Below are 26848 nucleotides of genomic sequence, written 5' to 3' on the forward strand. Positions count from 1 at the left end.
TCGGTAGGTGGCGGTGTTTTGCGTCCACAGAGCAGGAAGTAACACAACATCCACATCACATCCGTCAGGCAGGAGAGAAACAGGAGCATCACACGATCCCGTCAAACTTCTGCTGTGAGTACTTTGTGTTTAAATAAACAGGTTTACCCTCGAGGACACATTTCATCTGCTCCCGGTTCGTCTCAGTCACAGGTTTAAAACCATTGAAACCTGCCGCAGCCTGAGGGAGACACCGCGTTAGCAGTGAAGCTAACAACAATGTTTTGAACAAGCAGCAAAGTTGCTATTGTAACAAATCAGCTACAAGGTTTATTGATATATAACAGGACTTATTGAGGTTATTCTGAAACGTTGTCAGAGTTGATTAACACCTGAATGTCAAATGGTCGTTTTTTGGCAACGGTTTCCTAAATATCCGGCTTGTTCAGTGATGTGGCAGCGACCCAGCCCTGGATTTTCCACGACTCAAATAGTGCACTGCAGCTAAAAGCTAAGCTAACTGTGTCTCCTAGTGTTGTGTGGGTAGCACTGATGTCACGTGAAGAACAAGATGGTTAACACTATTATCAAGTTAGCTGTTTCCCCTTGACACTTTATAAAGCCGCTCATTTTAACAAATATACACAATGCAGTGTTCGTGCTGTTTTCAAGTAACTGATAGATGAGTTAGTCTATCGTGAAATATCCCAACTATTAAACATCACAGGATACAAGCAGCTAAAGGGAGGTTTGCATATCGCTTTCAAAATCTTACCAGACGATGATTAGAAAATCAATTTGAAAGGAAATGTAATTTACAAGGCTAGCATCCCGTCACTGTTTTAAAGCTTTACCTTATATGGTGTTTAATAGAGGCTGTGATTGATGGGTTTATCTCAATAAAAGTGTGTGTGTGTGTGTGTGTGTGTGTGTGTGTGTGTGTGTGTGTGTGTGTGTGTGTGTGTGTGTGTGTGTGTGTGTGTGTGTGTGTTACCTGAGTTATGATACTATAACAGAATTATGCTTCATAATTTCTTACTTAGCTTCGTCTGAACATTTGTACAAAACTTGTTTATTCCCAAAACTATCCAGGGTCATAATAATTTGGCACCAGCAGCATACAAACCTAGTCCTGTGGAGAACTGCTAACCTCCCAATGTGCTCATAAATAATTGTGTACATTTGTGTGATGTATTATTTACTTATTATTGCTTTGTGGCGGTAAGTCTTCAGATGCCATCTGGAGCGCCAAAGGGGGAGAACTGTCAGGTCGATATGGACAGCAAAGCCGGGGATCTGTTCGGTGGCGTAGATATGTTCGGTTCTGAAGACGCTCATCCAACTGGCAAAGGTGGAGCCGGAATAATGTCAAAGTAAGGGCTCATATTTTTTATTTCCAGTTATTTTGTCATGTAGTAGTGATAATAATGCTGTTATCAAGAGGGTTTTGATTCTACCGTGCTCACATGTTCCCCCTTATTGCTGATGGAAATGCAATGAAAGAGCTGCCAATGGAATTTATTTATCTACAACACAGACATTTTGTAATAGTCCATCTTCGACCCAGTTACTGCATGCAAAGGCATTTACAGATACTTCTAGTTTCCAATTAATAACACAATTGATTATAAGCAACATGACTCTGTATGTTTCTGAAATTCCAAATGCTTCCCTGTGACCTCACTCATTTGTGGCTCACTTCACAGGCTCTGGCTCCCTAAAGGCCTCTCAGTCACTTCGGCTAAAGAGTGGATCGACAAGCGCCGGGTGTCCATTCGACCGTGGTCCGGCTTCGTGGACCAACGCAAGTTTTCGAAACCCCGCAACTTTGGGGAGTTGTGTCAGAGAGTTGTGAAAAATGTGGAAACATTCAACAGCAACTACACCTTCATCTTCCTGGGTCTCATCCTCTACTGCATGTGAGGCCAAAACAAGTTTGTGCTGTTCTGTCAGTGGGAACCTTTTGACCTGCTGCTGCCAAACTCTTACTCTCACAACCTCACATACACATTGGAGCTTTCTTGAACATGTTTGCAGGGTTTTCATTAGTAGTGGGTGTATTAAAGTCGAGGAAACCATCAGCAAATAGGACCATCAGCAAATAATTTAATTTAAGATCTAAAACTACTGCTGAAATGAACACGAGACTGATCAGCCTGTCTATGATTCCTCTCCTCAGTATCAGCTCTCCCATGCTACTGATTGCCATGGCTGTGTTTGTTGGTGCCTTCTACATAATCCACCTCAAGTCCCAGGAGTCAAAACTGGTTGTCCTCGGTGAGTTGAACTGCCTCAAAATATCAGCCACTGTGTAAGTGTGTGTCTGCAGATAGAAATCAGTCCTTTAAAAAAAGAATGTTTTCAGTCAATTTACCAAATCTGCCTGAGACATCAGATAAACACTTCTAATCTTTAAAATGAGTTAAATCTGGGAATGATCTCATCCACCAGGCAAAGTCCTGACTGTCCCTCACCAGATGGGTCTGGCTGGAGCTGTGTCTCTACCTGTGTTCTGGTTGGCTGGAGCTGGAGCCGCAGTCTTTTGGATTCTGGGTGAGTCAAACTGCATCGTTTGTCATTTGTTATTCATTCCAAACATGAAGAAATATTATGTTTGCAGAGCTTGTCTGGGAACAAATGTGTTTGTGTGATATTCATTATCAAATTCATGGATTCTGCAGTTGCATCCAGTGAAAATCTCTGTAATACTCTGTGTATAAAAGGAAAAAACTCCCTTCTCGTTGTTCTTCGCCTTCACATTCCCCTTTTTCCCTTTGTCACGTCTCCTCTCAGGAGCGACGCTGTTTGTGATTGGCTCTCACGCTGCGTTCCGTGAGCTGGAGTCATCTGACATGGAAGAGCTCTTGATGGAGCCGGTGTGAGGAGCAGGCTGAGATCTCAGGAGGAGCAGGTCAACGATCAGTCTATACTTTGACCCTGGAATTGTTGAAGCTGAGAAGGAAAACTACTCGTAGATCTGTGTATCCTGTATTCCCTGTATTTTCTTGCCTCTAAAATAGTTGTTACAGACTGTATAGCTTTTTTCAAATTCATTCATACATGTCTGTCATTCTGCACTAAGAATTAAATTGTGGTCGGGTATTTAAGCACAATATCATGCAGACTCTATGCCTTTCTCTGTATATGTTTAAACCTCGGAGGCCTCTGGTTTTTGTCACAAAGCCTTTAGCTCCTTGTACCGTTGCATATGCAGAGACATATCTTTATTTATCTCTTGCTCTACTCTCTGCTGTAGATGTCATTGGAAATAGCTTCGGTCTTTTTCTTCTGTAAAAATTCACATGCGATGTTCAAAGTTCTGCTAAAAATATAATTTTCCAAAGACAAAGTGCCATTTAAAGCTTTAAAATCCGTCTCTTGTGATGAACATGTACAAAAAAAGCTAAATGTTTTATTCAAGTGATTTAAAAATGATATAATGTGGTGTCGGCTCCTTAACAAAGGTTAATGAGACAAATCTTAAAGGTCAGTAATGGTGTTTAATTTGGTACTAACTCTGCTCACAACATTCAGATCTGAAGGTCATTTCCTCAAATGTACATCAACAATTTCCTCAAACCTGAAATATTGCTCTTTTTTTAAATCAATCATTCACTTGTTTACATTTCAATGAAAGTGTTTTTGTATTTAAATTACATTTTGGAAGTGCAATAAACCCCTGATGTAAAGGTACCCCGTTGTTTCTGCATCTTATTAATCCTGGTGCAGCTTCAGTCCAAACTACAGTGGACTCGTGTTTTCGGCAGGAGCTGCAGTGAACTCAGTGGCCCTCTGCACTTAGTTTGTACATTTCTTCATTATTCTGCTCGGGTCTGAATACACAGTGGAGTAGGACAGTTCAAATACTCCTGGCTCCTCTCCTCAGACTGTAGTACACAGCACTGCAGCGCTCACCAACCCCCTCTCGTCCGTCCCCCCCCCCCCCCCCCACGGTCCCCCTCTTGTCCCCCGTTTCGTGTGACCCCCGTGACCTGTGGTCTGTGACAGCGCAGCGAGAGCACCCCCATGCTCAGGTTGCCATGGCGATGACCTTGGAGGGCCGTAGTCAGTCGCACACACTCGCTTATACACACTCGCTTACACACTGCGGCAAAGGCGAGCGATCGATATTCTATTATACGGAGGGTGTCGAGAGGGGAGTCGCACTGCAGTGAGCTCACTGCAGAGACACAGGGGAAATTAGAGAGAGGGTGAGGGTGTGAGCGTGTTTGTCAGCGAGAGTGACAGAAAGTGGGTGTGCACGTGTGTGTGTGTGTCTGAGTGTGTATGTATGTATGAGCAGGAGACGCTGCATTTGTCATTGGACAGTGGTTTGGTGGTGCCAGAAAGTTTTTTGTGTCCCTTACTCAAAGGGACATGTCCTAAATTGTCTCTGGATGCAGCAAAGTGACCTCTAACAATGCTTATCTCTCACGTTACAGAGCAGTATATTGTGTATAATTTATTAGACTCGGGCGCTCCCCGGACAATAAGAGGTTCATTTAAAATAGATTACGCCTGTGGCACAGGGAGGAAGCACGATTGCAGTCTGTTCCCTGAAGATAAACATATACTACCGTGCCTGTTTGAAGGAAGGTCACCTTTTAGAAAAAGCAGCTTTTATTAATAACAAAATGTGTCATTCTTTCCCAAATACATTACTTATGTCTTATTATTTATGTTGGGAAATCAAATATTGTTCGTTTTTCTGCTGCTGACAGTGATTTTCATCCTCTTGATGTCACAGAGGAGGCAAACACATGTTCGGAGCAGTTTGGTGCATTACCCTGGGCTGCTGCCAACTCATGCTCATATGGCAGATTCATGTTACGCAGGTTGAAGTGCATATTAACTCATAACACTAGGTGGCATCCTATCCTCAGATTTAAGACTAAAACTGTTAAGTCTTTTAATTCTTGCTTCACTTATACAAATAAATCTACTTATCACAAACTTCATAATGTGATGTAATTAATTAAGATGATTTATTTGTATATTTGAATTCATATATTGTGATGACCATGAGTCTGATGAGTAGGAGTCGCTATAAACATATTTACTGAGGCTAAAATGTGACAAAAGCTTTTCCCAGTGGAGAGTTGTCTTGCAGGGCTATAGATATAGGTTAGCAGAGTGAATGGTCTTTTTAGAAACCACATTTAAATTCACTAGATCCAGATTTTTTATTTGGATCAACAGCAAAATGCAAATACTCATAAATATCAGTTCCCTAAAGAAATTTCTCTGAGAAATTAGCCCCTTATCGATCCACACCAACATTTAATTGGTTCTTCCCTGGTTTATAAAATTGGGTGAGTAGTCTTTTCTTAATCACGCTTTATCAAACTAAACCAGAGGAAAATATTACCTCCTTGGAGGAAGTAATAATAATTGGAAAGAGTAGAATGAGAGTAAAGCTTATTGTGCTTCAAAAGTCAAAGACAGAGACAGAAAGAAACACAGACACGTCTGAGTTGTAATAAATGTTCTAGATGTTTTATTGGTGTTGGTTTCATGTATTTGACACACATGTTCTACTAGTTGTGTTTTTATTTCATTTATTTTTTTTCTTGAATTTCAACCCTTTCAGCCATCTGAGATAGACCCAGCCTGAGACCGCTGGCCCTTCACTGGTCCCCAACACAAACATGCACGCAGACCCGGGTCAGAGCAGACGGGCGCCAGGACCTGGAGGGAACCAGGCCTGGATCCAGTCTGGTTAACAGGCCCCGGGCACATGGACGCATCACCACCTCTCACCACAGCACAACACACTGCACCACATCATACCGACACACACCTGCAGTGATAGGAACCTGACAGCCTTAGAAACACGAATCTAAAACCCTGCTCTGCTGTTACATTTTTACAGTAGCCTCCCGGAAAACCAGCAAAAAAATAATTGAAACCAAACATAGAAAATAAAGCGAGAGACGCGTGTCTCTCACTTTTTCCTATCTCAACAGTTTTGTTAATGTTCTTCCTCATGAGTGTCTCTCTTGAGCTGTTTTTTCAACATGTTTTTTTTTTATTGTTTCATTTAAATTCAGTATAGAATTATATAGATTTCCTAGAGCACACAGAAAGATTGAGTTGCATTTACCAACTTGGGGGTGGGTGTACTGTAATAGTTAATAACAAGGACGATGGTTCACACAGTGCACACAAACAGAGACAAACGGGGGGCAGGAGGGAGGGAGGGAGGGAGGGGAGGGCAGGGGTGTGAGAGACAGAGGGGGGGAGAGGAGGGACAGGACGCCATGGGGTGTGCTTTGTTAGGCCTAAATGAGGAAAAGCAGCTCTCACATACCCGCCCTCCCGTTTTGGAAACTAAAAAAAATTAAGACAGGTAAAACCATTGACACCCCCCCCTCCCCCCACCCCACATATATCAAAATAACAACAACACAGTGGCCGTTGAGAAACAGAGGAGAAGGTAAAATGGACGCCAGCGAGAACAACAGGGAGATGGACACTCCACTGGTCCTCCACAGACAGGAGACGGAGGCAAGAGGTGGCAGTCGAAGTGGTGTCGGCGGTGGGATCTCACCGTGTGATCTTTATATGTGTGTGTGTGTGTGTGTGATTGGAGGACAAGCAAAGGGATGGCGAGCAGGGAGAGGAAAGAGAAGAGAGGAGAGGCGGTACAGGGAGACGCGGGAGAGCGGGGGGGGGGGGAGGAGCTGGATGGCCCTTTTTGCAGAGCATAGACACTCCCTTTGTATCCTTAGCTCATTCAAATCTACATACACAATATGCAGCTGCCGTTTGGTAGATATATTGGTTTATGTACACAGCAGTGAGAGAACACATGCAAAGAGTATCATAGGAGATGGGAGTAAGGGGGGCGGGTCAGTGTAGAAAGTTGTAAAGGTGCTTTTGCTGTTTTTAATCTTTGGGGCAGTTTTGATGAAAATTGCTTCAAAGCGGTTTCTGTCTTTAAGTGGGGCGGGGGGGCGGGGCGTCTGAAGGTGTGTCTTGCCGGGGATGGAGTGACGGGAGGGAGAAATAAGTGGAGGAGGGGGGGGGTTTGAGCAGAGACGCTCCGTCGATCAATAGTATGTCTCCCTTTCCACCCAACCTGGAGTGCAAATGAGACAGAGAAAAGAAAGGTTTGTTTGTTAGAACACGGTCCTTCATCAAACTGCTCATTCATAAGAACTTTGGTGTAAGGTGTAAAGGAAGGAGACTCACCTCCAGGATTCCTGCGGATGAGCAGTTTTCGGACTTCATCATAAACAAAGATGAGAAAACTATATGGGAATGCACAGAACCACCAGCTGGGTCTGTGGACAAGAGGAGAAGCAGAATGATTAGAGATGAAGAAGCCGACACCGAACATCCTAACAGCGGAGGAGTGACTCGAGGTTCATCCATGTGGGTGAATGTGGACGTGGTGCTCACTTTAGAGGATACATCCTCAGTGCCACATCCATGCCTGGGCAGTAGGACAGGAAGGCAGCCAGGGCTGTCTCTTCAAACAGGCCGAAGATCAAGATCTTGTTCCTGGGCAGAGAAACAACAAATATTAACCATGAGAAAAAGATGATAGAGAGAACGAGACAACTGCAAGCATCGGTGCAGAGCACATTGTGCTGCATCACAGTGGATACGTGGGACTCACTTCATGCCCTGCTGGAACACAGAGTTACGCCTGGTCTTGCAGACGATGACATCAGCCCACTGCACAACTACAATGCTGACAAAGAAGGCTGTGTGGCAAGTGAACTCCACAATCTTCCTCTGCTCATATGTCTGAGGAAAGGAAAAGAGAGAAAGAGCATGAGATAAAACATCAAAATCTACACACATAATTTAAGTTAAATTATTTGATATATTTGTGTTCTTAATTTTTGTATTTTTGTATTTTTGAAATTATAAATTACATATCAATCCTAAATTTGAAAATAAACAGAAATATTGTAAATACTACTTAAATGTTAAAACCGCTCTCGATTCACTTACCCACTGTTGTCCATAACTGTCTTCCAGGTCGTTGGTAGAGCGGTCGTCCCAATCCAGCCTGATGCCGACCAGTCGAGTGGGCAGGAAGCCATTTTCAGCTAAGATGACAAAGTAGGCGAAGAAGCCTCCAAGAGCCTGGATCATTCCTGAAGAAAAGACACAAACAGAGATTAAATAACGTATTTTTAAGTTTTCCATCTTCCTTATCCAGCCTCACCGAAAACACAGGTCCAAAGCTAACCGTGCTGCTGGAGGAGGATAAAGTCCATTTTAACACCAAACTACTTTCAGGCCACGAGGATCACACTTTAATCTGGATCAAAACAATTCTCAGCGTGGATCACAGAGGTGCAGTCTTCAGTCCACCTACCAATTTGTCCGTAGGCGATGCTGATAAGCCTCTCGTTCACCAGCTTGTCCCTGAATGGGTTCCTGGGCTGACGCTTCATGATGTCGCTCTCTGCGGCCTCATAGGCCAGGGAGATGGCTGGAACCTGAGAGGCGAGGAACACACTTGAACTTTTAGTTACGTGTGAGGTGTTGCATCAACAACAGCTGGATCCACTGCGTGTGAAAGATGAATCTGTCTGTGTCTGATCCGCTCTCACCATGTCAGTTCCCAGGTCGATACACAGGATGGTGATGGTTCCCAGTGGCAGGGGGATGTTGACGATGATGAAGAGCAGGAAGGGTGTGATTTCTGGGATGTTGCTGGTGAGTGTGTAGGCGATGGACTTTTTGAGGTTATCAAAGATCAAGCGGCCTAAAGAGAGAGATGCCGACGGGTTACATCACATCCTGAGTACATCCACTGATCTAGAATTATCTAGAACTTCAACTCTTTAGGTCAGAGCTCACATTTTGTGTCAGAACACTTTTTGGTTTATTTCATTCACACACACATTTCAAAAATCCCATCCTCCTCTTTCCACTCATATTTTTCAGATCCTTTCATTAAAACCTCATAAATAATTTAACGTTTTTCTGTCATCTCACCTTCCTCCACTCCTGTGACGATAGATGCGAAGTTGTCATCCAACAGGATCATGTCTGCGGCCTGTTTGGACACATCAGAGCCGGAGATGCCCATGGCCACACCGATGTCGGCCTTCTTCAGAGCAGGAGAGTCGTTCACGCCGTCACCTGTCACGGCTACGATGGCGCCCTGGGAGAGACGAGAAATGGGAGTTAATTGATGAATATTTGTTAAATGCATTTATCCCTTTTTGAAGCAATCTATAGAAGAGGCAGATAATACAACTCCTTTTATTTATATCAACACAATATGACTAAATAAAAAAGTCAAAGATAATAGATGGTATTTGTTGATACTTCACATCTAACAAAAGAGGCATCAATTCATATTCAAAACTAAATTTTGTAAACCAAATGTAGTTTTCATTTATAGGAACAAAATTGATTTGAATAAATAATTCAAAGGTTATCTTTTTTGTGAGACTATCAAATTAAACAGCCAAATTAACAAAAAAATTACAATTTCTAATATGAATAATTTATAACTATGTTTACCGAGAACAATTCAATATTTGTCTGTTAAAGTAAAAATGTGGTCCCCAAAAGCAATCTAAAAATCCCAGTGAAAAAAAACCCATTCTTTATCAGACAGGGAAGCTTCATTTAACAGGTAACTAGCGCCATCTGCTGTTGTAAAAGTATAGCAATACTTCAAAATCTGGTCCCTGCACTTGCACAATGTAAAAAAACAAAGCCAATAAAATACATTGGTATTTTCTATTTTAGGTCTTCGCACCTGTCGCTGGCAGCCCTCTACGATGATGAGTTTCTGTTGTGGGGAAGTTCTGGCGAACACGATCTCTGTGTGGTTCCTCAGGATGTCGTCCATCTGGTCCTGAGAGAGCTCCTTGAGGTCGGTGCCGTGGATCACACAGGCCTTGGCGTCCCTAAACAAAGACGTTCAAACTGTCATGTAGCCTCGTAATTTACTGTCATTTATACGACCGTGTGTGTTTTTCTGTAAACATCCTTTACCTGGGGTTGACCTGGTTGACAGGTATATTGAGACGAGCTGCGATGTCCTCCACTGTTTCATTGCCCTCGGAGATGATGCCCACCCCCTTGGCGATGGCCTTGGCTGTGATTGGATGATCTCCAGTGACCATGATGACCTACAACGTCAGGAGCAACAAAGATTATGTTTCTGCTCGTCGTTTCAAAGTCATTTTGAAACTGAACCTGTGTCATAAATCACTGCGAGGAATAAAGAGATCATATATAAAGGTTCACCTTGATACCAGCAGATCGGCATTTGCCAACAGCATCGGGCACAGCAGCACGGGGAGGGTCGATCATGGACATGAGGCCAACGAAGCAAAGGTTGTCGGTCTGGAAGTTGACATCGTCGCAGTCAAAGGCAAAGCCCTTGGGGTACTGGTCCTCGGGAAGCATCACGTGGCAGAAACCTGGGAGGAACAGAAACATGTGAAGTGTTAAATTTGTGATGTCTATAATTATATGTATTAGAACCGACACAGATTTTCAAATTCAACTAATCGAACTGATGGAAGGGCTGCAGGGGTTATGGCCAATGCAGCAGCTAGCCACCAGGGGGTGACCAAGATGATTTGGTTTTCCTTTTTACATACTGTCTTTGAGTCCAACTAAAAGCATTAACCTCAAATAGACATGCAAAGTATGACATGATAGGAAAAAAAGCACAAATGTATAGGTTTAAGATTTTTTTTTTTGGCAAAGGGCTAAATTAATGGATTTTTAAAGATGTTATGGTATCAATAACGTCCATACAAGGCAGAATAGACATATCACAATTAAATATAACTGATAAAATCACAATTTGACTTCTCCTCTCTCCCTCTCACTATCCCTGTTTACTTCTCTCCAGTTCTTTCCATCCTTACCGAGCACTCTCTCTCCCAGTCCTCCCAGCTCCATGTAAGCACTCTGGAAAGACTCCTTCAACTCGTCGTCCATGGGCTGCTCCTTGCCCTGCAGCATGATGGTACTGCAGCGGTCCAGGATCCTCTCGGGGGCGCCCTTCATCACCAGCAGGTAGCGGTTGTCATTCACATCCTCGGTCTCGTGCACTGAGAGCTAAAGACGGGGAAGGTAAAGGAAAGTTAAGATAAAACTCTTGGAGGAAAATACCACATTGTCTCAGACCTTTGAACTCTCCGTGTATTTGTACAGTGTGTTGTTACTTGTGCGTACACAGCGACATCCGGCCGTGACTTGCCTGGTATTTGTTGGTGGAGTTGAAGGGGATCTCAGCCACCTTCTTGTTCCTATCCCTCATTGCCCTCACGGAGCCGCAGCACAGCTCAATGCACTTCAGCAGGGCCGTCTCTGAGGCATCGCCAGCAACGTCACGCTTCAGGATGGTCACTGAGTCTTGTCCGGCTTTGAACTGAGCGCGGTTACACAGAGCGGCGATACGAGCCAGACTCTGCCATGTCACTGAACTCTTATCGAATGAGGCACCTGGACGAGAAACAGAAACCAGGACATTAATCATTGTGGTTGTGCTTGTTTCTAGTAGACACATTGTTCAGACGTGACAGGGTGTGTGTGTGTGTTCTCTTCTTAACTCACCAGACTGGTCCTCTGTGGTGTCGGCCTCATGGATCTGGTTGTCGAACCACATGTGGGCCACAGTCATCCTGTTCTGGGTCAGGGTGCCGGTCTTGTCAGAGCAGATGGTGGAGGTGGAGCCCAGGGTCTCCACAGCTTCTAAGTTCTTCACCAGGCAGTTCTTCTTGGCCATACGTTTGGCGGTCAGGGTCAGACACACCTGTGGACAAAGACATTTATAATGTTAAACGATTCAGCTATTAAATTAAAAATACAATAAGATAAGTAGCTACGAAGTTAATCTTTATTTAAAAGAGAAAGAAAGCAATATATATAAAAACCTTAAGTGAAATGGACCAAATAAAACTAAAATAAGTACAAAGTGAAGACAAGGTGGGTGCCAAAATCAAGAAATAAATAGAATGATAAAAAAAAGACATAAAATGAATAAAAAGAAAGGAAAAGAGGAAATACTATGCTATGCTAAGTGTCTAATAAAGAGTCCACTTACAGTGACTGTAGCCAGCAGCCCTTCGGGCACGTTTGCCACAATGATGCCGATGAGGAAGATGACGGCCTCCAGCCAGGAGTAACCCAGGACGATGGCCAGGATGAAGAAGGTGACGCCCAAGAAGACGGCCACGCCCGTGATGATCTGGATGAAGTGCTCGATCTCCTTAGCGATGGGGGTCTTGCCGGTCTCCAGGCCAGAGGTCAGCGTGGCGATGCGACCCATGACTGTGCGGTCTCCGGTGCAGATGACGAGGCCACGTGCGGTTCCTGGTTTGGGAGAAAGAGCAGAAACATAGTGTTATAAAAAATATCATTTATCAAGTCAGTGTCTGTGATTTGTAACCGCATAGAGGAACTTTGATCACATGGCTGAGTTCCCTGGGTTGAACCCGACCACTGGCACTATAATTAATTACAGAATGTGATTCTATCGCCATGGGGACATTACCTTCCACACAGTTGGTGGAGAAGAAAGCAACGTTGCGGGTCTCCAAGGGGTTGTCATGGGTACAGTCAGGTGACCTGCTCTGAGGCTCTGACTCGCCTGTCAGGGAGGAGTTATCCACCTATCAAGAAGCAGAGAAATAACGTTGTACAACAAGAAGCAAGGGTTTAAATGTGTGTTCCTGTGTGTTTGTGTGTTTGTGTGTGTGTGTGTGTGTACCTTGCAGCCATGAGCGGACACCACCCTGACGTCGGCAGGGATCCTGTCTCCTCCCTTCACTTCAATCAGATCTCCAGCCACCACCTCTTCAGCGTTGATCTGAACCTTCTCCCCCTCACGGATCACCAACGCTTGCTGCACGGGAGAGATCAGAGACACACGCATGTGCACACAGTAGCCAGTGAGTAATACTTAATAGCTTAACACATATTTTCATGCCTGATTTTTAATATTTAGGTTTTCAATACTTTTATGTAATCTTTCTTGTTTTTGTTTGGTCTTATTTTGTTGTGACCTTGTTCAATAAGTGCTATAGAAAGTTACAATACACTAAAGGTAGTGGTCAAATATTGTTCATGTACATAAAGAAACATTAACCATTCATTTCTAACGTCTGCCAAAATAGTTTTAAAAGAATAATAAATAGTCCCTTTCAAGAATGTAAAGTCAGAGTCAATGTGTTTACCTGAGGCACCATGTTCTTAAAAGACTCCATGATTTTGGAGCTCTTGGCCTCTTGGAAGTATGAGAAGCATCCAGTGATGACAACGACGGCTGTGAGCACGATACCTAGGTACAACTGGAGAGAGAGAGAGAGAGAGAGGGAGAGAGAGAGAGATATAAGTTTACATGGGCAGTGGAGGGACACAGTGAGTGACAAATCCCCAGTTGTTATTTATGTCTGTGTTTCAGAGTGAGAGGAATGTCTTAATGAGCCGTACATGGCCCACATGTGAATATGCTGCTTGGAAAGGTATGGGATTGTTTGTGTGTCTGTGTGTGTGCGTGTGAGGCGCTCACATTGTCTCCTGCGGGGTCGTCCTCTGTGGCTGCCTGGATGGCGTAGGCCAGGAAGCAGAGGATGGCGCCTGTCCACAGCAGCATGGAGAATCCACCAAACAGCTGGCGACAGAACTTGACCCACTCCGGGGTGGTGGGAGGAGGGGTGAGGGCGTTGGGGCCGTCCCTAACCAGGAACTCTGCTGCCCTGGCATTGGTCAATCCCTGGAGGGAACAGGGAGGAGGGGAGAGTTAGCGGAGAAAGACAAGTCTGCACTGAAAACACACGTCTTTGAGCTCTCATATTTCTTCAATAGGACTGTGGCGCCTAGTTGTCGGTTGTGCTGAGGAACATGAAACGTCGAAACATGAAGTAAACCAATGAAGGTGCCCTCATGCCATCTAGTGGCCAACCGGAAAAACTGCCTCACACCATGGATGTACAGTGCACACTGGGAGACTCACCTGGACGATGTCAGTCTGGAATTTCCGGCAAACTTCCTCAATGGACATCTTGTGTTCCGTCTGAAAAACGTCACACATGGATAATTACCACTCTGCATGTTACAGTGTGGAGCCATTGTTTTGCATGCAGGAATAATGTGTAGAAAGTAGTCCAGATTAGAAGAGGAGGTATGCCGGAATGTAAAGAGCTTCTTAGCACTGAATGGCATACACAAGGTATTCAGAAATTTAGTCCATGCATGCGGTTCACCTGAGAGATAAGAGAATCAGGGCAGCCAGGTATGGCGACCCTGGTGAGTGTTTCTTGCGCTGAGTTGTGGGATCAAGGTGAGGATTTCCTGACAAGTCAACCCTCTTACCAGCAAATATACATGAATCTGGCTTGTATGAGAAATGTAATCCCTTCTCTCCAACAATAATTGATATAAGTGAATCTTAAAAACTCTGAAAAAATATTCCTGAAATATTTGAAAATCATTTTCTCACACTATTATATATGGATGGTGTGGATACCTTTTAAAAATAATGATGGAATTAATCTGCTCTTGATTGACATGACACCTCAAACATCTTCATCATCAACATTTAGGGATAAAAGTAGGTTTTACTCACGATGGGAACCTCCTTCTTCAGTTCGTCCATGTCCTTGACCCCCGGCTTCTTCTTGGGGGAGCGCTTCTTATCTTTGTCCTGTGTGGTGGCAACGCGGTAACTGTCTGACCGCCCATACTACAGACACACACATATGTTTTCAACATGCCTTGAGACTAGGATGGGGAGCTAGTGGTGGATGCACTTCCGTTTGTAATCTTAGCTGTTCCCTGTGCTTGTTCAAGTGCATAGTATGAACCAGGTCTATGACATGCATTACATCCTGCTTGGCTTTCTAACAGTAATTATCGGTCACGGGCTGAAACAGAAACAGCCAGTGGGCTTCACCTAAATGTCCTTGGGATGTCTTTACGTCAGTGTACAGTTAATAGCGCTGTTGTCCTTGTGAAGTGGCCTTGAGAAGTGGCCTGCGTTGCTCAGGAGGTAATCATGTCAACTCTTCTGAGTTTATGGGGGGGGATATTAGATGAAAAGCATTAACATAAAAAACCATTATCCAAAGAATCATTGTGACGTGACGGGAAAAATTCATCACCCCGGCAGGTCTGCTTTGCCCGAGTGCACTATCATCACCACACGTTAACACCGGCGCCTGCGGACCACTCTGCCGTGTCCGTTTGATCAAATGACTCTTGCCCTGATGTCCAAAAGTGCCTGACGGACACATCACAACATAATCAAGTGCTAATGGTTTAACCTGAAGGTTTTAACTAATGGCTTCCTGCTCACTTTCATTTTTCATGTCTTTGAAAAATGAAAGGGAGCAGACATGACAGGGAGACAGGCTGCAGACCAACTGACAGACTTTTCTGATTTGATTCTAGTAGTTCTGCACTATTAGAAACTTCAAAGACACTTTGAAGACAAGATTACTAAAAGAATCCACACACAGACACATCATGGCGTGCTCCTTACTAAAACTGTCCCCTAAGAAATTGGCTTATGTTGTTAAACCGGACGAGAGTGTCTACCGGACGAGAGACTATTAATAACCACACTTTCCTCCCCTGCTGCACATTGGAGTCCCTCTATAAGTGCACCTGTAGCTTAATTACGTCCTGAAGGAGAGAAACACGACCACTGGAGCGCGTCGATATAAATGTCCCTCATCAGAGGTCAGAGGTGACATGCGCAGGTCCCAGTGGACGGGCCCTTCATCGACACAGCTGAGACCTTAAGGAAACTGCGCTTGGTGGTGGATCAATAAAGTCAGATATATAGGGATCACCTCGACGCTGGGGTTTGCAGGCATGACTGAGTAGAGCTTTAAACCCACCTAAGATTGAACAAACACATCAATAACTAACTGATAATCAATGATTGTCAATTATCTTAATACAAGATTAATGCATGTGCAACAGAGCATGAGTGGATGAGGTTAAAAGGTTAAAATCTCATAGAATTAGAATTAGAAACCTTTGAACATCCACCTTCTTCCCTTGACAGACAATAGGAATTTAATTGAGATTGACAACTGCTGCAATAGTCCAACCTTATCAAACTTAACACATTTAGATTTCTTATGACAGAAGGCTACCACACATTCTCCCTGTCTGGAAGTGTAGGGTGAGCAGGGGGGTATTCAGCTGTGATATGCAACTTCACCACTAGATGTCACCAAATTCTACACACTGGGCCTTTAACTTGCACTGACTGTATGCTGCTATTTCCTGCTGAAAACACCCTCTGGTGGTACAACAGGGTAGCAACATTTTCAGAAGAACAAAATGGCCATGTAACTGCTGCTTGAATGTTTTGTTCACATCTGATATGAACTACAAAGAGAGGCCGGTGTGGAGGAAGACTGATTATTTTCAAATGAATGGGTTCTTTGTTCAAATTTACTTATCTCACAAGTATATTTGCAAAAGCACCAGTGAGAGAGTGTGAGTCAGGATTCTAAGAGCTCCACTTATACCGTTTGACAAACATACACCCAAACCACACACACCTGGAGTCACACAATTATGTTCCAAAGATAAACTTGCCACTGCATTCCCCACTGTGCTGCTCTTGTGAAATTCTGTTGTGAAATCACACCTCTACATGTTAAATGTGTACATGGTTAAAAAGACCTGTATTACTAGGTTATCATATAAAAGGCTTCATGAGGCAACATGTTGATGAGATACCATCAAGACAAGCAAGGCAAACGCTGGTAAACCATGAAGGTCTTCACTGTCCCTGGTTGACTACCAGACAGTGTTTATAAAGACTTGGGCTTGTCAAGCAGAGGGGGGGCAGCATTCTTTGGGATGTTTGTTCTCGTGTATTCAAAGTCACCGCACGCCACCGAGGCCAACTCTCACTCATCGTACTGAGCTGTGGGGCAACGGCTGCTCAACGACCACTTCTGCATTCAGAGTAAACAACAAAACCATCCGTTCACGCATGTCAGGCAGGGAGTAGTGTCAGTGGGAGGAAGCAGTTGGACCGCTTTGCCAATCCACCTGCAAGTACACACACGCACACATACAAACACACACACACACACAGACACACACAGGGTTCTTGCGACAAAGGAGCAGGTGAACAAATCTCTTGCTGAAGCAAGACCAGGCAGGCCTGGTGAGACAGAGATGCATCGAGCAGAGACTGATGCAGTGGAAAAGTACTGCTGCCCCCTCTGAGACGAAACCTGGATATATGTGTGTGTTCTAGTGTGCGTGTGTGGGGGTGTGCACATATCATATGTATATATCACAGTATGTGTACATATTTTCCACTGTAGATTCAGGTAATCGATTTTAAAAAATCAAAGCCGTTGAATAACATGTGGATTTGCCTCATTTTCAATTTGGCAGCTTCATTCAGCAGACGACAGACTGGCAGGTGTGTGAGTGCAGATTCATATAGACGTAATACTGGGGCTAGATTTTCCATTAACAATGTATGAGCACTCTAAAAACACATTTAAGGTGCATTGTGAGCTCCGCAGCACACACTTGGACTTCTGAGTCCATGCACATTTAAATTGATAATAGAAATAGGAGCACACACAGTTTTTCTCTTTCTCTGTCACACTCACAAACACACACATGCCCGGACAATAGATGTGGTTGGTAGGGAGGTGGCGAGTCGTGCCAAACAAAAACGACACGTGGGAGAAAAGTAAAGACAGAGAGAGATGGATGTGATGGGGGGGCGGATGACAGACTCGACTGGGCACATGGAACGGGAGATATCCGTGGGAGGTGAGAAGTAGGGACAGGTAACGAGAGGGAGAGGAGAGTGGTGAAGGGAAAGAGAGTGAGTGACGGAGAGTGAAAGAAAGAGAGGAACAGTTGTCACTCTCATCTCATGCTTCTAATTAGATATTGACCACCAGTCTTTGTCTGCTGACTCTGTGTCAGTGTTTGACCCGCAATGACCCCACTCTAATAGATTGCACAACCCCACTTATGGAGTGTGTGTCACTTTGAGAGTATGTGCTCCTATAGGTTAATAGATTAGACAAACACCCCAGGTTTCTCTGTGTGCAGACGTTTGCAGATATGAATGAGTGCTTCTCAGCAGAAAAAAGAGAGGTTGCTGATTTATCTTTAGTGTGTCTTTACAGTGTGATTATGTTATGTACATACCCTGCTTGCTTTGTGGGTGTGTGTGTGTGTGCTTGCCCCTCAATCATTAATGACACAAGGGGCAGCCTACCAAACCAGTCCATCCCCCCACACCCAGCTACTTTAAGTCATCTAATTCAGCATTCATCAGTAGTATATAAACAACTAATAATACATTTATAACACGTTATAAAGTAAAGTAGTGGTAATCAGATATGCATGTCATTGCGGACAATGTGGTCTATAAAGAAGGTGATTAAAGATAACATGGTGAAGTAGATGTAATGAAATAAATACGTATTCTGTCATAGTTGACCAATATCGTACCTTAAAAAACATTTTAAAATGTTCATTAAATATTTATAATTTGATTTTATAAATGCTAAATAGTTAGATCCTTACCATGTCTGCTCTTTTTATTGTATCGCAGTTTCTAACACTGCCTCAGTCACAACGCCACTAGGTAAAAGATAAAAGAAGACTTTCATGTATTTTATCCTTTGATCTCCTTAGTTTTGTCTTTCATCTGTATCTGCTGCCTCTCCTTTATTACTGTCTCTACAGATTGCGTCTATATTTAGTGCATATACAATCAAATGAGTCTTTTCATATGCAGACAACATCAAAGTCTGCAGCCTGTTTGCGTGTCGGTGTCCAGCTGTCTCACACAGCTCTGGGTAATGTAATGAGCCCCCTCTGTACTGAGGAAGGAAACAGAGCCCTGTGGCTGGAATTACAGACGGCCGCTCTCCCAGAGGCGCAGCGACGAGCAGAATGATGTGCAGACACATCTCTGACATCATCAGGAAATGAAAAAATTGCACGATCCTCTATGGATTACATATTGAAATTGTTCTCACCAGGTTACATCTCGGCATGAAAAAACATGCTTAAAATGTCAACAATTGAATTGAGCCAGAGCTCCACATTATCCGGCTGTGTGTGTTTGATGGATCATAAAGTATCCTGCAGGGCCTGCTCCGGCTAACCGAACTAAACCTTGCATTTTGTCTCCTTGTGTGAACAACTCTGATGAGTGATTGTGTTTGGAGGGCAACCACTGTAGCCCTGGTGACGCAGCTCGTCCCTGGCCTGGTACTCCGAGGATCCCCTGATGTGATCTGTGACAAGAAATACTTGATGCCTCTGTAATTGGACACTGTATTTACTGCTGTATAATGCAGACAGGCAAAGAGATGGAGAGAAATGAAGTGGGTTTTTGTGTGTGCAGGTGTGTGTGCGAGCAGAGGTGAGTCATTGTATTGGCTACAGTCCGTTTGTGTGGCGACTACACGCATTGCGGCAGAGAGACTGAGGGAGATGTGGAGTGGAGAGGCGGAGACTTTGTGATCTTGGAATAAAACGGTAAAATAAGACAAGTATAAGACACGGCTCAAAACGAGCTTGTCAAAAAAGTCTTCCTGAGACCTGTTGTGGACGTTAACAGTGTTGCACACGTTCAAGACAAGACTAAACTTCTTACTAACGGTAAAACTACAAAGATATCAAATATTTTGCTTATATTTTTACTTAGTTTAATCTGGGAGTGGCACCTGTGAGAACCAGCGTGTTGAGCATGTCAGGACAGGCCCCCAATAAGTGGGTTTGACTGGGATGTAGCCCTTTGTTCTTCGCCTTCTATAGCACGCATAGGGACGGCAAGGGGAAATATCTGCCACTGCTTTGCGGTTCTCTTTCTCTATACATGAGTCATATGAGGAAGTGGTTGCAAGGAGAGTCACCGTGCTCCAGATTCAGTTCTTACTTCATCAACCACTGCAGTGTTAGTAATACCTATAGGCGTCTCCACTTGCTCTTTTCTACAGAGCAGCTATATTAGAGCATCACATCAGTCTCCCTCCACTGAACATATGGAATCCACATCATGGCCTCGCTCTGTGTTAAATTTTCTAACAAAAATATGATAGCGGGTTTTAGATTGTACAGCAGAGAAAATCCATAGATGGTTTTATATAAACAAAATATGTTGGTGTCTATGTATATGTTCTAATTTTAAATAAAATGTCTTAAAAGGTCAAATAGGCAGATACAGCTTCTCTTGTAGTTAATGTTGGGCTGTAGATTATCTGTGTGCCCACTGCTTATAGCTCATTCTTTATATTAGAGCAGCTCTGCAGAATGTGGCTCGGTTCAGTAAAACTGGATCTCAAAAATACTTTCATTCTTTATCCTCTATATATGAATCACGCATTGGTGAAAAAGCTAAATCCTTTATGGAAATGTTTAATTTATTTTAGCCAATTTAAACTGTAAAAGGATGTAATCATGATGCATTAATTTCAATTAATATTTGTAAAACTATATTTAAGAAAAAAAAATGTAAGCATGTGCAGCAATGTGTGGCGTGTGTGTATGCGTTGTTGCATGTGTGCATCTGCGTCTGTGTGCGTGTGTGTGTGTGTGACCTTGCAAGGTCATTGGACCATCTGCTGTTTCTTGCAGCAGGGTGGCAGGGCTCTGGGCCCCAGTAGGGGGGCTCAGGCTCGGGACCAAGGGACACGGCTGTTGGGATTAGCTAGTCTGATTACTATACTGGATTAGCCCACTCTGCTCATCTCTCTCTTTGTCTCTCAATTTCTCTGCCGTTCTCTCTCAGTCAATATATCCAATTTCCACATTTCAGATTCTGCTGCCAAATAATCTGGTGTGCGGCGGCTTCTCATCATTGCTGGATAAGTGATGCTGATAAAAGAGTTATTTTTAACAGACGATAATGAGCTGGATGCCTTTTGAAAGAGACAAGTCCAGATATTTGTTTCACTTATCCATATCAGCCTTGAGATTGATGTGAAGGCTTCTTATCTTTGTGTTTAACAAAGTGAGCAGCATCAAAAGGTGGCACTCCAAGATATCAGATATGAAGAAGAAAATGAGCGGTGTGCAAAATATATTTTTGGAAGAAAGAGACTTTGACTACAACTCTCCCAAAAAAGATTCTCCTATTACTATGTGCTATCGTTTTAATTGAACACTAAAATGATTGGTCTATGTTATACAATGTCAAAGTCTGCTAAGAAACAACTTAATCCCTAAACCACATGAACACAAAGGGACAAGTAGAGATTAACTCTCAGTCATCTGTGTTGTGATCTGTTCAAACCCCTCAAAATAAATAAAAGCAAGAAATAAAACTGATAATCCCAATTTAGATTGAAAACCCTCCTGTCCATCTGTCTCTCCTTCAGCTTCATCTGTTCATCTCACAGAGACAGTTGTGTAACTTCAGATCGACAATGCACTGCCCAACCCCTTCAGGTCTGAAGGGTCTACATAGACTGTAGTTTGTGTGAGTGAATCTAGTTGAACATTGTAAATCTTGCTTCGTTGGCGCTCGTAGTGAACATGGGGGGATGAGGGACACCGTAGGATTCCTCATCAGGCAGATGGTCAAACAGAGACATGCAGATGTGCGTGCATGCTCAGTCATACACAGCTGCTGACTGCACAGCTGCCCGGAAACCATTAGCATATCAGATTCTCAACCTGTGCATGTGTCGCTGTAATTTCAAGGCAGGATCTATTGTATCCAATGGATTTACAAATGAATTGGAAATAATTCACCATTCACTCCTCAAAAATAGAATTACTGTTCTTGAAAAACAACGTTTACTCTTTACTGAATGGCCAAAATAAATTGGACCAAATAAAAATCTAATGTAGCAAAGTATTTTTTTTATTTGAACAATCTTTTATCCATTGGTGCTCTGCACTGTTATACTCAGGTTTCGGTGTATTCATGCAGGAACATGCACACATACTCACACACTTCACAAACGTACACGTGTCTCCAGGACAACACCCTGAATTAGTCATGTTGTTGTAGTGAGGCAACCTAACCGTTCTGAGTCACCCTTATTATGGGAGCCCATCAACATGTTACTGTTAGAAAACTGTTAGGCTTATAAATCACAGTACTGGTACTGTAGTCTTGTTTTTTTTAAAGTAAGATAGAGACAGAACTGACCTTTACATTCTATTAGAATTACACAGGCTCAGGCCTCATTCTGTCAGTGAGGTCAGAAGCTGCATGTTTCTTTTTGTTTGCTGAGGCATGAGAAGTCTGGACTCTGTCCTTCACTAGAACTCTCACTAAGGACAATGTCCTCATTACAGTGGATATCCATTGTTTAGAAACCATCAATAGGATTCATGAAGATAATGGAGGGTCATTTCAAAGCGTCGTCATATTGACCTTTATTGACCCCTAGCCCTCAGAGGCACAAAATCCCAGGTGGCTGTGCAGGAAGGGAGGCCACTCGGCAGATCAGACCCCGTGTGGACAGGCTTCCTTACTGGTTCCTGCAACGTGTGGGACAGATCAGTCGTGGTACAGTTCAGCCTATCAGCATCAGGCAGCAGGTGCAGTGGGGAGGGATGCGCAGCACTCTGCACCAAACTGCGGGCTGGGCCTCTGCAGAGGCCACACACATCCATCTTCCACAAACAGCCTCTAACTTCTTCTCTTTCCTTGCACAAGAGCCAACGTGAAAGCACATGCTGTTCTAAACCTTTACTCCAGGACATTAGGTAATTAGTAAGTCTAATAAAAGTCTTAGACTGAACAGTTCACAGGAGCTTCGCCACAGCTATGCTGCATTCAGAGCAGCTGCGCCATTCCCCCTGTTTCCAGTCTGCATGACCTTCTCACAAGGCCTCACTGCTACTACGACATCTGTCTTTTATCCCCTGTCTCTCCTTCCATAGTGACTCACTTACACCCCACACCTCTCCATCCTTTCCTCCACCCAACCCCATCCGTCTTCTCCCTATCCCGTCTGTCTCTTGACCCCCCCTCTGTTAACCAAACCCACAAAGCGCAGCCCGAGGAAACAGGAGCCATGGTAATGTGAGCCTCAGGTCATTATCCTGTAACAGGATATGCCGCCCTCCCCCTCTATACACCTCCTCCCTCACTTTAAATCCCTCTCTCTCCACACCTGCAGACCGTTCCCTATTGTACCTGCCCTTCCCCTCGCTCTCTCTGTGCCTCTGGCTCTCTCCGCGGTGGCACCATCCCCCCATCAGTGTCACGTGTCTGAAGGTGAAAACCAGCGGCCCATGCATGTGTGCAGCCCTTCATCACCATCTCTCTCTCGACAGCCACAGTTTCATCTCCACCAGCTATACTGCAAGGTGGAGCTGCATCACTGCAGAGCAATGAGCTGAGAGGAAATGTGAGATCTTAAGGTTTAGAATTACATCTGACTCTCTGCCATTGACTGAATGTCCTCTCTCTTTCTGGTATTCCTGGTGCAATCGTTGCTCTACAGCATCCCTGCAACTCGTTCCCTTCTGCGTGGCTTCTCTCGCCAGCCTATCACAGTTCTTTACAGGGAATTTCCACAGCACAGGCCCCGCCCCCGGTTTGACGCAGCAGGCGCGTCGCAAGCGGTGCCCACTGCGGCCTAGTGAAAGGACAGCTGGCGGTGCCATCGCACAGTGCGCCAGTGCGAAATCCGGACAGAGATATACTGGGAGATTGTGAAGGGACCGGCGACGCGTTTGTAATAAGATGCCCTGGTGCGCACGCATCCATTCATGGCTCCATCCTCTCATCCATCCCCCTCTTCCCTCTCAGGGTCACCTCAGCGCGCATTTGTCATTGCGGCCTAATGCAGATCTCTGTAGAGGCGTGGATATCTAACAAAATGACAGCCCTCTTCCACCTCCTCACACTGTTTAAATCAAGATGCCACACGGCAGCAGTACGTGCGCAAGCACTCTATTTGCTATCCCATCCCCTTTGACGCAGTGCCCACAGATGATGGCGGGATGGCCTTCACATGCAGCATCAATGCATACCCTGTGTGCCACCGCAGCACACCCCTCCCCATCTCATGAAACCCACTACATCCCCCGGCAGAGATGCTGCAGGGGGGTGGGGGTGGGGGCACATTCTTCATCAGCTGGTGTCACTGCGATGTCACGGGTTTGCGCTGCCCAGAGGGCGGCAGATGTCTCCCGGCAGCGCTCGGTCCTCTCTCCGCAGTCACGCCACCGCATCACTCAGCGCGCAGAGCGTAGAGAGGGATTAAAAATTACAACTCCTTCCGCAGGATGGCGATGGAGCAAAAAAAAAAAAGATGGAGTGAAAATTGCGCAATGGCTGCAAACCGGCATTTGCACCATGACGTTCAGCAGTGGCGCTGTTCTCTGCAGCAGCAGCAGCAGCAGCAGCAGCAGCCACTGCATCATGTTCATGCATCTCATACGCGTATCGGACTCGATCAGCTGGGGTTTCATGGTTTTCACGGTGCGCATCACATGCAGCAGAAGCCCCCTCTGCAAAGTCAAATTTGAATCTGCTGCATAGACGCATCGTGTGATTAATCTATAGAGTAAATGTGCTCACTGCGGGCGATTAACCAGTCCCCTGTTATGTCACAAATTAAAGGGGGAAATAAGCTGGTGAGGCGCTTATTCCCGGTAACCGCATTATGACGCATGGGTCGTCGACGGTGCCGAGGATGAGACTCCGCGTCGGGCTCGACGGCATCCTCCTCTCCTCCTCATCGGCAGGAGGAGAGGAGGATGGAGGTCTCCGATTAGCGGGCCTCACGGGGGAGGTCACAGGACAGTGGGGGTGAAAGTCTTCGAACATTTACTTTTGCAGAAAAATCTTTAAATATATGACATCATTCTCTAAATCACACGTGATGGATGAAGCGCACTGGGACATTCACACCCTCTCTCCCTCTGAGAATAAACCGATTACGGTCTACTATGCCTGGCAAGGTTACAGTCAGAGTAAAGGCCTGACATCCATAGGACAACCACTCACACACGCACATACTCATCATTTCATCTCTCGTAAATCTTAATAATACAGCTGTTCTACGCAGCACACAACCAGGATGCTAAAGTTACATCAAATACCGGCTACATCCGTTTGTCGCAGGCTACAGCACAGTTCCGCATTAGAGTCAATGTCACTCAGACAAACCGGGATTTCCATAACGGAGGTGGGGGGAGGAGGAAGAAGAAAAAAAGGCGAGAAGAGAAAGGGCCGTCGGTGTGGATCTCTCCCGGCGTGTCAGGCTCTTCTCAGGCCGCTTCACAAGGGTCTAACAGCGCATGAGAGAAAGTTGGAACGGTCGCTCTTACCCCCATGTTGGCGCAGTCAGTCTTCTCCTCTCAGGTGATGCTGGGCTTGAGAGGTGTCAGCCTCTCGCGGTGTGTTTGTGTCTAAAAGCCTCTGCCTTGGAAAACACAAGAGTGAGATGTTTTCAGATTTTTTTTCAGCTTGATTAAATACGAGCAGAAAAAAAAAAGACGTCAGGGATTTTTTTTTCTTTTTTTTTTTCTTATAAGATTTTCCTTTTCTCCATAGCTCTTAGGTTATGATTTTTTTTTTCTCCCTGGGTTAAAATGAATGGTCTGTCAAACCTTGTGAGGCTACAGCTACAAGCGTCTCTCCTCCTCTGTCAGATGAAATGTTGCGGTCTCAAGCGGAGCATCACGCATGGGCACGCGTTCCTCCTCTCCGTCGCTCTCCTACGGTGAAAGACCAGACGCACTAACCGGACCGCAAAACTACCTCTCGCTCCCTCCGCAGCCTCTGCCTCGCTCCTGCCGCAGTACTCCGTTGCTGTGACCACACCACTCCGCCACGGGAACAAGCGCCGTTTTGAGCGAATGGCAGCAGCGAGTGGACGCACCCGCACCCGCCCACTTCCCTGCCACGCAGCCAATCATAATTCGGAGCGTCTCATCGGTGATTGGATCGCCGGCCAATTGGTGTGAGCCCTTGCTCGGCGCCGGCCAATAGAAAGGCAGCTCTGCCCCTCCTGCGTTACTGCAGATTTCCGAGGCGTGCAGCCAGCAGCGTCGCGAGTCTCTAGGCTGAGATGTTGTAGAAATGGACGCGCAAGGTTAGACTCTGGCTGTCGTGATTGTGTCTGTTCATCATGTTATGTAGTCATGTAACATAAAATGGTGGATATGTGTGCGTTATTGCATGGGATAAGCACCCCATGGTGTCTCCATCAGTCGTGTTGGTCCTGTCTGCAGCGTGCTGTGCACTTCACTAGTCAAGGGCCTGGTTGCAGCAACCAGAGGAGGCAGCAGTACAGTCACAGAGTGTGTGAGTGTGTGTGCGTGTGTGCGTGTGTGTGTTTGTGTGTGTGTGTGTATGTGTGAGAGAGTGTGTGTGTGTGTGTGTGTGTGTGTGTGTGTGTGTGTGTTAGGGAGAAAAGTATTGATTGAAAGAATAAGAATGAAAACCGAATCATACATCATCCTATTCTATCACATTTCAGTCGTGGGACCGTCCCTGCACACCACAGCCTGCAACATGACTGTCTTCATCCGCAGGTGCACATTTGTGCCCATGCAGACTCAGCATTTTTAAGCAACTCAGCAACCAAAGGTAGAACTGCGTGTATATACCTCTCTGGATGTAAAACTCAGGAATCAGACCAGGCTTGTTTCAGCACTGTAATTATTTTCTTCGTGAATGCGCAAGACTCGTTGGAGCTGTAACCCTCTGCCTGGCCTTTACGAGAGTGGTCGTAAAGAATGTGTTGACATTTGCCAGGGACAATCGAGAGTATTCACACAGAGAGAGGAATGAAGTATAGTGGAAGACACTATGCTGCATTCTTCAAACACTGGCTGGAGAAAAAGAGTGGGGGCAGACATGGAAAGACAGAAAGAGCTGTGTAATTTCTAAGTAGAGGACAGGAAAGAAAAGGGGTGGATGGAAAGATTGTGTATATTTCCA

General features: G+C 44.8%; 2 protein-coding genes across 6 annotated transcripts; one reads left to right on the top strand and one right to left on the bottom strand.

Annotated features, from left to right (window-relative positions):
* Window positions 1–3672, top strand: rabac1 (Rab acceptor 1 (prenylated)). 2 transcript variants are annotated; one of them, XM_053432073.1, is made up of 6 exons: window positions 1–114; window positions 1206–1352; window positions 1686–1898; window positions 2159–2256; window positions 2431–2532; window positions 2773–3672. In XM_053432073.1, the coding sequence occupies exons 2-6, from the start codon at window positions 1213–1215 to the stop codon at window positions 2859–2861; spliced, it is 642 nt and encodes a 213-aa protein (XP_053288048.1). In that variant the 5' UTR covers window positions 1–114; window positions 1206–1212; the 3' UTR covers window positions 2862–3672. The 2 variants fall into 2 exon arrangements, with proteins under 2 accessions (XP_053288048.1, XP_053288049.1); XM_053432074.1 differs by having other exon boundaries at window positions 1213–1352.
* Window positions 3673–5449: 1777 nt separating this feature from the next.
* On the bottom strand, window positions 5450–25733 carry atp1a3b (ATPase Na+/K+ transporting subunit alpha 3b). 4 transcript variants are annotated; one of them, XM_053431969.1, is made up of 23 exons: window positions 25513–25733; window positions 25231–25321; window positions 14546–14623; window positions 13934–13993; window positions 13490–13693; window positions 13155–13268; window positions 12689–12823; window positions 12473–12590; window positions 12023–12291; window positions 11533–11731; window positions 11177–11421; window positions 10842–11034; window positions 10210–10385; window positions 9955–10091; window positions 9716–9866; window positions 8941–9109; window positions 8553–8707; window positions 8315–8438; window positions 7945–8090; window positions 7604–7734; window positions 7384–7485; window positions 7174–7265; window positions 5450–7060 (listed from the first exon to the last, which is right to left on the bottom strand). In XM_053431969.1, exons 2-23 carry the CDS (start codon window positions 25234–25236, stop codon window positions 7032–7034), a joined length of 3033 nt encoding a protein of 1010 aa, XP_053287944.1. In that variant the 5' UTR covers window positions 25237–25321; window positions 25513–25733; the 3' UTR covers window positions 5450–7031. The 4 variants fall into 4 exon arrangements, with proteins under 4 accessions (XP_053287944.1, XP_053287942.1, XP_053287943.1 ...); XM_053431967.1 differs by having other exon boundaries at window positions 14546–14662; XM_053431968.1 differs by having other exon boundaries at window positions 25231–25325; window positions 25513–25732.
* Window positions 25734–26848: the final 1115 nt, after the last annotated feature.

The sequence above is a fragment of the Pleuronectes platessa genome, chromosome 10, assembly GCF_947347685.1.
Source record: "Pleuronectes platessa chromosome 10, fPlePla1.1, whole genome shotgun sequence".
NCBI classification, from domain to species: Eukaryota; Metazoa; Chordata; class Actinopteri; order Pleuronectiformes; family Pleuronectidae; genus Pleuronectes; species Pleuronectes platessa.